This window comes from Oryctolagus cuniculus, chromosome X, assembly GCF_964237555.1.
Source record: "Oryctolagus cuniculus chromosome X, mOryCun1.1, whole genome shotgun sequence".
NCBI lineage: Eukaryota > Metazoa > Chordata > Mammalia > Lagomorpha > Leporidae > Oryctolagus > Oryctolagus cuniculus.
The window spans coordinates 130,798,096-130,812,519 of NC_091453.1; the positions used below are offsets into that span (position 1 = coordinate 130,798,096).

The 14,424-nt window shown below is 37.8% G+C and overlaps 2 protein-coding genes across 7 annotated transcripts in view; one reads left to right on the forward strand and one right to left on the reverse strand.

Moving 5' to 3' along the window:
• The window catches only part of LOC138847567 (uncharacterized), a 668,340-nt gene that overhangs the window by 240,928 nt on the left and 412,988 nt on the right, over nt 1-14,424 (forward strand). The gene's annotated exons all lie outside the window — the stretch shown is intronic.
• GABRA3 (gamma-aminobutyric acid type A receptor subunit alpha3) overlaps nt 1-14,424 on the reverse strand; it is a 327,873-nt gene that overhangs the window by 91,152 nt on the left and 222,297 nt on the right. For all 6 annotated transcript variants that reach the window (XR_011385360.1, XM_051833856.2, XM_051833857.2 and 3 more), the window contains exon 6: nt 9,957-10,039. Coding sequence is in view for 5 of the 6 variants with exons in the window: in XM_051833856.2 (XP_051689816.1) it covers nt 9,957-10,039 (83 nt within the window). In the remaining variant the exon portion in view is untranslated. The remainder of the gene's footprint in view (nt 1-9,956; nt 10,040-14,424) is intronic.

Here is a 14,424-nt window from a genome sequence, read left to right on the forward strand (position 1 = left end):
TGTGCCTAAGTAACTCCTACATTGTAGCTAGCACTACCTCATAATGCTACATCACTCATCTCATTGTATCATCTCACATCACCACAAAAAATGCTGAGGACATTTTGACATATGAGAGAGATCTCACTCACACTTTTATTACAGTATATTGTTATAATTATTCTATTGTTCTCTTATCACACCTAACTTGTAAATTAAACTTTATCATAGGTATGTATGGATAGGAAAAAACCTAGTATAGCCGGCGCCGCAGCTCACTAGGCTAATCCTCCACCTAGTGGCGCCGGCACACTGGGTTCTAGTCCCGGTTGGGGCGCCGGATTCTGTCCCGGTTGCCCCTCTTCCAGGCCAGCTCTCTGCTGTGGCCAGGGAGTGCAGTGGAGGATGGCCCAGGTGCTTGGGCCCTGCACCCCATGGGAGACCAGGAAAAGCACCTGGCTCCTGGCTCCTGCCATCGGATCAGCAAGGTGCGTCGGCCGCAGCGCGCCGGCCGCGGCAGCCATTGGAGGGTGAACCACCGGCAAAAGGAAGACCTTTCTCTCTGTCTCTCTCTCTCACTGTCCACTCTGCCTGTCAAAAATAAATAAATAAATAAAAAATAAATAAATAAATAAAAAACCTAGTATACATAGAGTTCAGTACTGTGTGCACTTTCAGGCACCCACTGGGATCTCGGAATGTACTCCTTGCAGATAAAGGATGAGGCTACTTTATATCAATTAGAATTTTTGATAATTACTTGTATAATTTTGATATCTGAAGTTTTATCTTTTCAGCAAAAGCATACTTTGTATACAAAGTAAAGATGTAGAACTGTTCTTCACTTCTGTAAGGAAATGTAGACATTCCTTTTTTACTCAAACATAGTCATCTTAGTTTACTTAAAAAAAACTTGATAAGTATGGATACAAGGATACATTTCACTTTCCTCTTACTTCTATGGAGATTTCTTAATACTATTATAAATGAAACTAGAATGCAAGTGAGTGGATTAATGGCAACTGATATTGAACCTGGTCTTCAGGGAAAAAGACAAAAGTTATGACATTTACCAGGGTAGCCACTACTCAGCTTCAGCTGATTATAACCATGTAAGATTTGAACCCAGTGTTGTTAGATATTTGTGGGGAGCAACTGGGAGCAACTCAGACTAGACTATGTTACTGGAATTAAGACTTATTCTATGCATCTGCTCTCCCACAATATGGCGCTGGGAGAGGAGGAAACAGCTTCTGCACAGCTGCCTCTCACCAACTTGACAAGCTGCAGGACCTGCTCCTGATTGGAGGAGAGCAGCGTACTCGGCGTGTGGGTAGCAGAGTTGGTATTGGTGGAAGAGGACTATAAAGGAGGAGAGAGACAACATGCACCAGGAACATCTATCTGAAGGAACACCTGTGCAGCCCCCAAGAGAGCCGGCCGGCGGTGTGCCGCTCCCCCGCGGAAGTGGGGAAAAGTGGCAGGGGGAACCGCCCTTCCACGGAGGTGGAAGGGACAGTAGCCAACCCGGGAAGAACCAGCAGCAAACCCGGGAAGGGCTGAGCAGACAAAAGAACAGCACAGGGTCCTGTGTCGTTCCTCCACGAAGAGGGGGAGCGACAATATTCTGGTCTCATAAAGTAATTTTAAAAATCTGAAATTCGATGGTACACTTTCCAAATTTCAAATATTGGTAAATAATTCAAAATTTATAAGCACTATCACATTTGTAGGCTCTAACTTGCAACCTCTGGTCTAGAGACATTTTCCTATAAATGGCTTTGGTCCCTTGTAATTCAGCCTTAAAAGTAAATCATTCTCTGATGCCTATGTGTGATCTAGGACTCTCAGCTGGGATTGTAGTTCTTGAAACTACTGTCATCAATAAAAGGAAATCTCAGGATTCTACCTAAAATTTATTCTAATATAATGTTAGAATTCTCATGGTGCCATTGGAGAAACGCGATATCACAAGGTTCTTGTGTCATTTTGCCCTAGTACTTTCTATCTGCAAACACCCCAAGAGTTTCACAATGTAAAAACTAGACAGCTTTGTTTAGAGAAAGTGTAAGCAATGAAGATCTTTTTTCACCCATAAGAAAGTCAAGGAATTTCTTTCTGGATCTCTTAAGCTGAGGCCTGGAAAAGAAAGCCTTGGATACTAGCCCTAAAAATCCCAGTAGATTCTAGTGCATATGTGGCAAGAAATTATGTAGCTCCTAGTGATTCAGAAACTTCAACAGGCCAAAACTGATGACTTCCTTTATACAAAAAAGTATCATTCCTTTGATAATGTTATCCGAAAAGAGAAGGATTTGGGGAGGGAAAATTACTCTTGTAAGCAGGAAAGTCAAGAATTAATGAAGGAAGAGAGAGGCAAATTTTAAAAATTGGAAAGCTGCTTGATTGCTAGCTCAAAGACTAAACTTGTATTTATAACCAAAGGTTAATGGAGTACAGAGGCCACCATCCAGGAGCACAAAAACTGTTGAGGGAGACACAGCCCAATAGGTACAGGGCAAGTTAGTCTGAACATAAAAAGTATGTACACTAGTAAAGTAAAAACAAGTGCTAAATGCAGCCAGAGGTGAGAGCTCTTACTCCTGCTCAGAACAGGGTGTAAAGAAGGATCCATGTAGTATATGATACTTAGAAGACCAAGACACTTTTAAAAGGTGAAAAAAGGCATTTCTAGCAAAAGAACAACATAGCAAAGGCAAAAAGTGTGTGAGTGCATGGAGTGGTAAAATAATTAATGGTGTCACTGGAGTTATAAGCTGCAGAAAAGTGAAGGTAAAATAAAATGTCTCACCCAAAGAAACATGGGTTTTCACCCTTAAGCTACAGGGAATTGTAGACTTGGCTGAAGGAGAGATATGGCACGACCAGATGGATGCTTTGGAAGGATCACCCTAGCTGCAGCATGGACAACTGGTGCAAAATACAAGTTCTAAACAAAGACAACCCAGAAAATGATTTTAGAGGAATGATATTACTTTGGTTTGTAAAAATCCAAGGATTTTGATGAGTCTGACAATTACAGTTTGAGGTTGGTATACATATGAAACCAAATGGAAGCATGGGTGTGTAGTTTCATAATTGAATCAAATCATTAAATTTCTCAGGAATTTTAATTATACAAAATGACAGACCAAGTTACAGTCACTACTTACTGGCAAATCAGGGCCAAATATTGGATTTCTAGCATGGGGTATATGTGTTTCTGCATCCATTGAATTATACTTTTGTCCTCAATTTTATTAATTTGAAGGAATCTATTGGTGTTAGTTGAAAACAAGAGCAGGAAACATTGGAACATTGAGTAAAAAGTTTTGACATGTTCAGGTATCAGGACTGGAACCTATAAGACTGAAGTGGTCACAGTCTGATGAGTGGATTTTGTTAAAGTGTGCATTAGCATCCCTGTATTATGTTAATGGTAATTCAGTCATGCAAATTAAATATTAATAAGTCTATATTCATAGAATATTGTATTTGTAACACTGTATGTACATATGTCCAGAGTGTTCTTTCAAGGAATAACTGGTTTAGGAAGTGGAATAAATCCTTAAGCTTGCAATCTTGACCTTTGAATCTTTGTAATTTTTTACCTTACTGAGAAGTTCAAATGTTGTTATTCAAGTACTTGCTGACATTTTTCAGTGTCTGAGTATCTTCTATATGCTGTCAGACTTTGCTAATAGTTTAAACTTACTATTTCTCATTCTAAAAATTTGATGTCCTTAATAATGTATAAGGAACATTAAGAAGGTTGGACTGTTCCGTGAATAGCATGTGATTTATAAAATTCCTGGGAATTCCAAATTCTTTTTCTTGACTATGTTGTTTAGTATGTAAGGAATTTGAAAATACTACCAATAGCAATGATGCATAAAATATTAAAAATCCCAACACCACAGGTTTGTTTAGCCTATCTTTGTACATGATATAAATCGATTCACATTCTATTAATATGCCTATGTGTCTGCTTTTTGCTCAGTGTTGTATCTGTTGTATCATTCATGTTGAATGTAATATGTGTCATTGCCAAAGATATTTAATCCATTCTGACAGACACTGGGATAGTTTTTCTTTTTCATTTTAGTCTTTCTAGTGAGTTGTTAGAGGAACCTTCTGAATTTAATTTGCATTTCCCTTTTAATGAATGGAGCACTGTGTGTGTATGTATGTGTGTGTGTGTGTTTGTGTATGTGTGTGCTTGGGTATGTGTGCCAGTAGTTGGGAAGCAATGTTTTTTTAAGGTGTCTTTTTAATACTTTTGTCCTTTTTCTACAGAGATTTCTGATTACTTCTTATAGATGTATAAGGATATTAGGATTTGAGTCCTTTGTCACATACGTGCTATGCATACATGCTATGCTTAGCCTAGAATTTACCTTTGCACCCTCTTAAGTGTCTTTTGATAACTTAATTAGTGTCTTTATCACAGACTTTTTTAAATGAGTCTTTATTAAAGACTCATTTTTAATATATTCCAAGTTATCCTCTTTTCACTTTGTGGTTGGTATTTTTCTATGTCATGTTTAAACAATCTCTACCTTTTCCAAGCTCATGAAGTTATTCTCTTTTGTTTTCTTCTAAAAACTAAAAATAGATCTAACATATTATCCAGGTATTCTACTAGTGGGTATACATCTGGAGGAAATGAAACTAGTATAGAAAATAAATACCTGCACACGCATGTTCATTGTCCCATTACTTACAATAGCCAAGATATGGCATCAACCTTCGTCTCCATCAACAGATGAACAAATGAAGATGACACACAAATATGCACACACACACACACAAGAATAGTTCTCAGTCATGAAAAAAGGAAATCTTGTCATTAATGACAACATAAATGAAACTCATACACATCATGCTAAGTGAAATAAGCCACACACAGAAAACCTAATACTGTAAGATCTCAGTTGTATGTGGAAGCTAAAAAAGGTTGATATAGGGGCCGGCATTGTGGCATAGCAGGTGAAGCCATCACCTGTGACACAGGCATCCCATACAGGTGCTGGTTCAAATCCTGGCTGTTCCACTTCCGATCTAGCTCCCTGCTAATGGCCTGGGAAAAGCAGCAGAATATGGCTAAAGTGCTTGGGCCCCTGCCACCCACACGGGAGACATGGAAGAAGCTTCTGGCTTCAATCTGGCCCGGCCCTGGCCAGTGCTGCCATCTAGGTAGTTAACCAGTGGATTGAAACATTCTCTCTCTCTCTCTCTCTCTCTCTCCTCTCTCCTCTCTCCTCTCTCCTCTCTCCAACTCTTGCTTTCAAATAAAGAAATAAATCTTAAAGAAAGGAAATGCTATAAAAAATGTTGATCTGAACTTACAATAGGAACTATTAAAGGCTTTGGAAGGGTGAGAGGAGGGGGAATAGAGGGAGATTAGATAATGGATACTAAAACACAGATTCTAGTGTTTCCCAGCACAGTTACAAGATTGTGGTTCACAAAAACCTATTATAAAAGACAGGAGCTCCAGGGCTCCAACCATAAAATAGTGGTGAGGACAGAGAAACATTAATTCCCCTGATTTGATCAGTATCCATTGTGTACATACATTGAAATGTCACACTGTAGCCCATAAATAAATTAAAATTATTATTCATCAAAAATACTTCTCTTAAAGGATATTAAATTTCTAACTTACCTGATTTGATACTCATACTTTGAATACATGTGTTGACTTATCACCCTGTATCCCATTAGTATGTACAATAAAATCAATAATTAAAAATTTACATATTTAAATAATAGAAAGTTAATTTATAAGGGCAGTGGCATCACTAATGAGTGGTGAAAGGTGCTGGGACATTTGGTAGTTCTCACACATGAGGCTGTTCCTCAAAACTAAGTGAGGAAGCCAGGTCGTAGAAGACTCAGCTGATAGATCTCTCACTTAAACAGTCTTGTGACACACCTCTGAATGTAACTGCTAGAAGGTTAGTCATTAACTCCAAGACTTTGTGAGCCACAAGAAACCCTTCTTATATTCTGTGCCTGCTTAAACTAGGCAGGTAGATTCTGTTGCTAACTAAGATGATAACTAATAAAAATTAGTCATTGAGTTTAAAAAGTAGTGCTTTACCTCTCACTTTTTTATGTTTAGATCTGCAATTCATCTGGAATTTATTTTTGTGTATGATATAATGTAATTATAAAATTATCTCTTTCTATTATGTGGCATTAGTATATTTACATATCATTGCAACAATGATAATTTGTTTGAATTTCTATAGATTTAAAAAGGTCTAAGATATTTTGGGATGCATTAGATTTAATCATAACTTCTCCAGCTCTTTTCTTCATCAAGATTATCTTAGCTATTTTTGACATTTTCATATTTCCATTTAAATTTTAGAAGCAGCATTTTTAAATTGTTATTTGTCCTGCTTGGTGTTTGCATAACTTCTTAAATCTTTGAGTAGGTAATTATCATCAGTTTATAAGTGATCAGTCTTTACTTAATAATTGATTTTGCTCCTTTCTCTGCCTGTTATCCTTCTGCAAAATTATACACAGTTCATTTACTGTGTCCCACATGCTTCTTACTCTTTTCTGTATTTTGTCTTTCTGTCGATTTGGTTTTGCTATTTTCTATTTACTCATTTTCCAGCTATTTAGTCCTGTCTTTTGGTTGTTAAATTTGTCTATACAATTGTTTTTTAAAGATTCATTTATTTGTTTGAAAGACACAGTTACATAGAAAGAGGGAGAGATAAAAAGAAGGGGAGAGATCTTTCATTTGCTGGTTCACTCCCCAAATTGCTGCAACAGCCCAGGCTGGGCCAGGCCAAATCCAGGAGCCAGGAACTTCATCCAGGTCTCCAGCACATGTGGCAGGGTCCAAATACCTCGGCCACCTTCCACTGCTTTCCCAGTGAAGCACTTGTGACTTAACTGGCACTCATATGGGATGTCAGCACTGCAAGCGGTGGCCCAACCCATTGCTCCAAAATACCAGTCCCTATGCATCCAATTTTGAATTTTAGATTTTGTACTTCTTTGTAAGTAATTTTCAATCTATTCTCGATATATTCTAATGTTCTATTGAAATTATCTTTTACCTGTTGTATTCATCTTTTTTCTTCATTTTTAACATATCAGCCATAGTTTTTTTTTAAGATTTATTTATTTATTTGAAAGTCAGAGTTACAAAGAGAGAGGAGAGGCGGGGGGGGGGGAGGTCTTCCATCCACTAGTTGACTCCCCAATTGGCCACAACAGCCAGATCTGCGCTGATCCAAAGCCAGGAGACAGGAGCGTCCTCCAGGTCTACCCACATGGATGCAGGGGCCCAAGGACTTGGGCTATCTCCTACTGCTTTCCCAGGACATAGCAGAGAGCTAGATCAGAAATGGAGCAGCCGGGACTTGAACTGGCACCCATATGGGATGCCGGCACTGCAGGCGGCGGCTTTACCTGCTACGCCACAGGGCTGGTCACTAGCCATAGTTTTTTAAAAGTCTATAAATGCTGAGATATAAAATCCTATAGATCCGTTTCTATATTTTATTTTTCTGTTTCTGTTTTTTGTTTTTACATCTTGGTTTTAGATCACACATGGGTAGTCATTCCCCTGCCTAGTGATTTTTTTGTTGAATTCCAAGTACTGTGTATAAAACTGTATAGTTTTCAGATGGAAGCCTCTCTTATCAGAGAAGCTTCATTCTTTCCCTTATTATGCAGTTAGTGTGGGAGAAGTATCACTTTAATCTCATAAAGGACTGAGCTGGATTATAGTCTTGCTTAGTCCAGTCTGTTTCTGCTGTTTTCATGCAACTAGGACAAAGTTTCTGAGGTTAGGACAAAGTTTCTAAGGTTTAAAATGATAGCCTGGCACTTCTTCTTTTCAGTGTATTGGGAGGCTTCATAAAAGGCAGCTCTGCCTTTCAATTTTTTCCTGGTAGTATTTATACTCTGTGCATGGGGTCAACCTTGAATCTAAGCTGCAAACCATGGCCAGAATTGGGATGAAGAAACTACAGGTCACACGATTTATGTATAAGAAGTTCTTCCCTTTTTCCAGAATTGTAGTCTGTTAAACTCTTATTGCTTCTGCAGTTTTAGGTTTTCTTGTTATTCATGAGGGGAGCACTGGTCACAGGCAGGCAATTCTGTCCTACCCACATGGAAATAATACTCATATAATTTGATAGCAAATCCATTGGGATAATAATTTCATTGACTTGTTTCATTTGCTGCTACTCCATGGGGTCCTGTTGGTCATGAGATCCAGAATCAGATCACCTCTCTTCAGTTTCACAACTATCACTGTGAACTGAGCCATCATCATCTCTCATGTGAAAAAAGTACATCTTGCTTTCATCTTTCCTGTATTTATATTATTTTAAAATATTTAATAATTATTTTAAAACATACAAAAATATTCCAATCACTGCCTATTTCCTCTCAGCCTATAATCCGAAACCCTTTGATGGCCTACAAGTCTCTAAATGATCTGGCTGGTCCTCTCCATATTATTCTCTCCTAAGTTTCTCCCTTGACCACTCTGCCCAAGCACATTGGCTAATTTGATGGATCTTAGAACAAATCAAATACTTCCCTGAATTCACATCCTATCCTTGGTTGGCCCTTCTACCTGGAGCATTATTTCTTCAGATATGTGCATTAAGTGATTTACTTCCTGAGAATGTCTGCTCAAATATCATTTAAATTATATTAATACATAATAATTATTCATATTTATGGGAAATAGTGAGACATTTTGATACAATACACAATATCTGATGACCAAATCATTAGCATTTTGATCACCTCAAATATTTGTCATTTCTTTTTCCTGGGAACATTAAAAATACTTTCTAGTAGCTATTTTGAAATAAACAGTAAATTGTTGTTAACTACACCCATCTCCACATGTTGTAGAACACCAGAATATACTCCTCCATATTCCTCTAACCATAATTTTCTACCTCTTGACCAACTTTTTCCCTTCTCTCTACCCCCAGCCTTTTTTAAAATAAAATAGGGTGAGCCTGTTCATCTCATTCTTCAATATTTTCATGTTTTCCCATGGTTCTCCTCACTATAAAATCTACTTTCTATTTTAATTTTTTTCATTGTTTATTTTATTCCTCACCATCACTCTCCACTCTGTAATATAAACTCCAGAAGTATGGGGTTTTGTTTTATTCATGGGTATATTCCAAGCTTCTATAAAAGAGCCTGGCACACAGGAGATAATCTGTAAATATCTGACAAATTAATGATTGAAAAAATATGTCACACATAATTATTTAGGTCTTTTCAAATGCAGCTCCTATTTCAAAACACAGAGATAAATCCAATTTAACCATGATCAACATGAATCTTGATATATTACTTTGATTGACTCCCTATATAACTTACCTCTAAAATTCTTACATGCATAAATTCACTTAAATTCTGTTCCATTTTTATTTTTTCTAATTCATTTGAAAATGGATTTATGTATCTACTCTTTTGTCTGTGATCTTTACAGCTACCAGGAAAGGAAATATGCTCAAAAATGAGCAAATCTCCAGAGTCACTTTCTATCATTTACTGTTGAGACTTGGACATAGGTGTATGTTGATGCAGGTAGAATGGATATTTCAAAACATATAAGCACATTCTGTTTGAGATATCTTACCCTGAGGAAGATGCTATTGTACTTTATATCAGCTCTTTCTCACTCTGTCCTCTGGGCAATTTAGAAAACAGATTTTAATATTTCAATTTAATGACAGAGGAATTAGTCTAAAATGGTGAAATAAGATATGCTGCCTAGAAAGAACACTATATTAAAGGCTAACTTTCTTTCTCCTAATCAGTTAGTACAACTCAATCTCACTCCCCTGACTCCCAAAGCAGCCAAGATCAACATTCTCATTTTTAGAAACACCTAAGGGACAGAATAGGATGTGTGAAGTTTCCTTTGTAAGAATCAGGCAAACAAAAAGTGAGAAAATACATACAGCTTCCAAACTTCAACGGGCAGGCATGCACATCCATGGGAAAATCTTCCAAATGCATGGGACACTCAGCATGAATTGTTAATCTAAAAGAAAAGAGGACATGAAATAAAATTGACCTAAAATAAATGCTATTAACACAAGATAAATTCCCACTCTGCAGCAATTGAGTGCCCCTAAGAATAACAGGTAATTTTGTTCAATTAGATTCACTGAGATTCAAATCTTTATGACTACAAGGGATGGATTAAATAAATCAGATAGCTTGTCAAAGCATCATTTTGTATTCAGATTTTTAGATCAGATCTGTATCTCATCCTATCACCTTTAGAAAAAAAATATAATTCATCTGTCCACTTTTAGCCACCCCCTAAGAAGCCTGGAACCATCAGTTCCTGACTCATTTACTCCTGATCACACTTTAATTATTTCTGAAATAATTCTTGATTGGTTTATTGTATGAGTTAACCAATTAAAAAAATTCCCTGAAGAGGTGAAACATGTAGAAGTAATATCTTCACCCTGATAGTGAACAGACACAAAGCACAACTCTGCTAATCATAGGAACTTCTATAACTATATTGAAAGAGATGACTCTTGGAGCAACACACACACACACACACACACATACACATGTGCATGCTTGCACATGTATACAGTTACACAGCAACTGATAATGTCACAAGAAAAAAATACAAAGGTATCTACGATGAAAATTACAAAACCTTAAAGAAAGAAATAGAAGAGGATACCAAAAAATGGAAAAATCTTCCATGCTCATGGATTGGAAGAATCAACATCATCAAAATGTCCATTCTCCCAAAAGCAATTTATAGATTCAATGCAATCCCAATCAAGATACCAAAGACATTCTTCGCAGATCTAGAAAAAATGATGCTGAAATTCATATGGAGGCACAAGAGACCTCGAATAGCTAAAGCAATCTTGTACAACAAAAACAAAGCCGGAGGCATCACAATACCAGACTTCAGGACATACTACAGGGCAGTTGTAATCAAAACAGCATGGTACTGGTACAGAAACAGATGGATAGACCAATGGAACAGAATTGAAACACCAGAAATCAACCCAAACATCTACAGCCAACTTATATTTGATCAAGGATCTAAAACTAATCCCTGGAGCAAGGACAGTCTATTCAATAAATGGTGCTGGGAAAACTGGATTTCCACGTGCAGAAGCATGAAGCAAGACCCCTACCTTACACCTTACACAAAAATCCACTCAACGTGGATTAAAGACCTAAATCTACGTCCTGACACCATTAAGTTATTAGAGAACATTGGAGAAACCCTTCAAGATATTGGCACAGGCAAAGAATTTCTGGAAAAGACCCGGGAGGCACAGACAGTCAAAGCCAAAATCAACTATTGGGATTGCATCAAATTGAGAAGTTTCTTTACTGCAAAAGAAACAGTCAGGAGAGTGAAGAGACAACCGACAGAATGGGAAAAAATATTTGCAAACTATGCAACAGATAAAGGGTTAATAACCAGAATCTACAAAGAGATCAAGAAACTCCACAAAAACAAAACCAACAACCCACTTAAGAGATGGGCCAAGGACTTCAATAGACATTTTTCAAAAGAGGAAATCCAAATGGCCAACAGGCACATGAAAAAATGTTCAAGGTCACTAGCAATCAGGGAAATGCAAATCAAAAGCACAATGAGGTTTCACCTCACCCCGGTTAGAATGGCTCACATACAGAAATCTACCAACAACAGATGCTGGCGAGGATGTGGGGAAAAAGGGACACTAACCCACTGTTGGTGGGAATGCAAACTGGTTAAGCCACTATGGAAATCAGTCTGGAGATTCCTCAGAAACCTGAATATAACCCTACCATTCGACCCAGCCATCCCACTCCTTGGAATTTACCCAAAGGAGTTTAAATTGATAAAGAAAAAAGCGGTCTGCACCCTAATGTTTATTGCAGCACAATTCACAATAGCCAAGACCTGGAACCAACCTAAATGCCCATCAATGGTAGACTGGATAAAGAAATTATGGGATATGTATTCTTTAGAATACTATACCGCAGTAAGAAACAACGAAATCCAGTCATTTGCAACAAAATGGAGGAATCTGGAACACATCATGCTGAGTGAAGTAAGCCAGTCCCAAAGGGACAAATACCATATGTTCTCCCTGATCGGTGACAACTGACTGAACACCAAAAAGGAAACCTCCTGAAGTTAAATGGACACTATGAGAAATGGTGACTTGATCAGCATAGCCCTGACTGCTAATGGACAACTTAATACATTATCCCTCATAGTATTTTTTTTTTGTCTGTTCTACTTAATATGACTGGTTTAATTCTGTAATTATCACACAGTTATTCTTAAGTGTTGAAAATTAACTGAAATGTGATCCCTGTTAAACATAAAAGTGGGAATAAGAGAGGGAAGAGATGTATAATTTGGGGCATGCTCGGGCTGACTTGCCCCAATTGGTAGAGTTGGAAACATACTAGGGGATTCCAATTCAATCCCATCAAGGTGGCATGTACCAATGCCATCTCACTATTCCAAGTGATCAATTTCAGTTCACAATTGATCATAATGAAAGGACTAAGAGTCAAAGGGAGCACATAAACAAGTCTAGTATCTGCTAACACTAACCGATAGAATAAATAAAGGGGAGAGTGATCCAACATGGGAAGTGAGATACTCAGCAGACTCATAGAATGGCAGATGTCCTAAATAGCACTCTGGCCTCAGAATCAGCCCTAAAGGCACTCGGATCTGGCTGAAAAGCCCATGAGAGTATTTCAGGCATGGAAAGCCAAGACACTCTGGCAAAAAGATCTCTGTGAGTGAGATCCCAGTGGAAAGAACAGGTCTTCAAAGAGGGAGGTGCCTTTCTCTGAAGGGAGGAGAGAACCTCCACTTTGACTAGGACCTTGTCTAAACAAGATAAGAGTCGGAGAACTCAAGGGGCTTCCATAGCCTTGGAAACTCATGACTGGTGCATAGGGAGATTACTGATGCCATAAACAGGAGTGTCAATTTGTAAAGTCAACAACAGGAGTCACTGTGCACTTACTCCTCATGTAGGATCTCTGTCCTTAATGTGCTGTACACTGAGGCTTAATGCTATAACGAGTACTCAAACAGTATATTTCACTTTGTGTTTCTATGGGGGTGCAAACTGTTGAAATCTTTACTTAATGTATACTAAACTGATCTTCTGTTAAAAAAAAAAAAAGAAAAGAAACTATCAATTCCCAACTTGACTCTCACTGGGATTAAACATGACAATAGGTCTGATCTGATTTCATCATCATTTAAAAAAAATCATCTATTATTTTTCACTTTATGTTTCTGTGTGGGAACAAACTGTTGAAATCCTTACTTAAGGTATACTAAGCTGATCTTCTGTATACTAAGATAATCGAAAATGAATCTTGATGTGAATGGAAGGGGAGAGGGAGTGGGAAAGGGGAGGGTGGTGGGTGGGAGGGACGGTATGGGGGGGAAAGCCATTGTAACCCATGAGACGTACTTTGGAAATTTATATTCATTAAATAAAAGATAAAAAAAAATACAAAGGTAATGGAACTGAAGAGTTCACAGTTTGTCATGCATGGATTCCTCTGTGGAAATCTGGAAATGGGTACAATCTGCTATGTGCACATACTCATTCCCCTGCGTTACTCTGTCTTATCAATCTACTCCAAGGTTTCCTCCTGATTTCTATTAAAATTTTTGAGGCTCCACTTTCATTGGCCTGGATAGTAGCCTCCTATGTATAAATGGGACTTACAGTTATTTGGAACCTATCTCTGATGAGCTGTTTCTGTCTTTAATACCTCCTGCTTATATTGGTCCTGATTCCTGCCACATTCTTGGAGTTCTAATAGGTTGAGAAGTTTGTCATCATTTATTGTGTCATTCATTCCCCCAACAGCTTTCTCTTTTACACAGGCACTTCCGCTCATACTTTTCCAGGATTCATATAATATTTAGCACCAGAATTCCTACTTAATGAAATACCAATCTCTAGTCTAAGGACTTTATCCCACTTCTAGACAATTATCAAAGAAGCCTGATGGGGGAGCTATCTTGTTGAGGTAAAAAAGAAATGAATCCTGTATGTAGACTCCAGTTCTCACTGCCCTCAACCCCAGTGCTGTTGTAATGGTATCGGAAAGCAAGATCCTAGCAAGAGGATATCCCAAGACTATTGATGCTTTGTACTGGTTCTCTTTAGTTGATAAGAGTGAGCTACCAGGAAATATTTGTCAAATTATAGACATTCACATGTCTAGGAAGGCAAAGAGGTTGAATGTATAATAATTATTATTATGATAGCCATTGATAATAACTCATGAGATGCTCACAGCATGTTACAACTTCTAAAGCACATTGTCATCAGTAATCCATTCAGGTTTGCCCCTAACTTTTGTGATGTAGAGATACTAGTTGGTTGTAACTGAGAATGC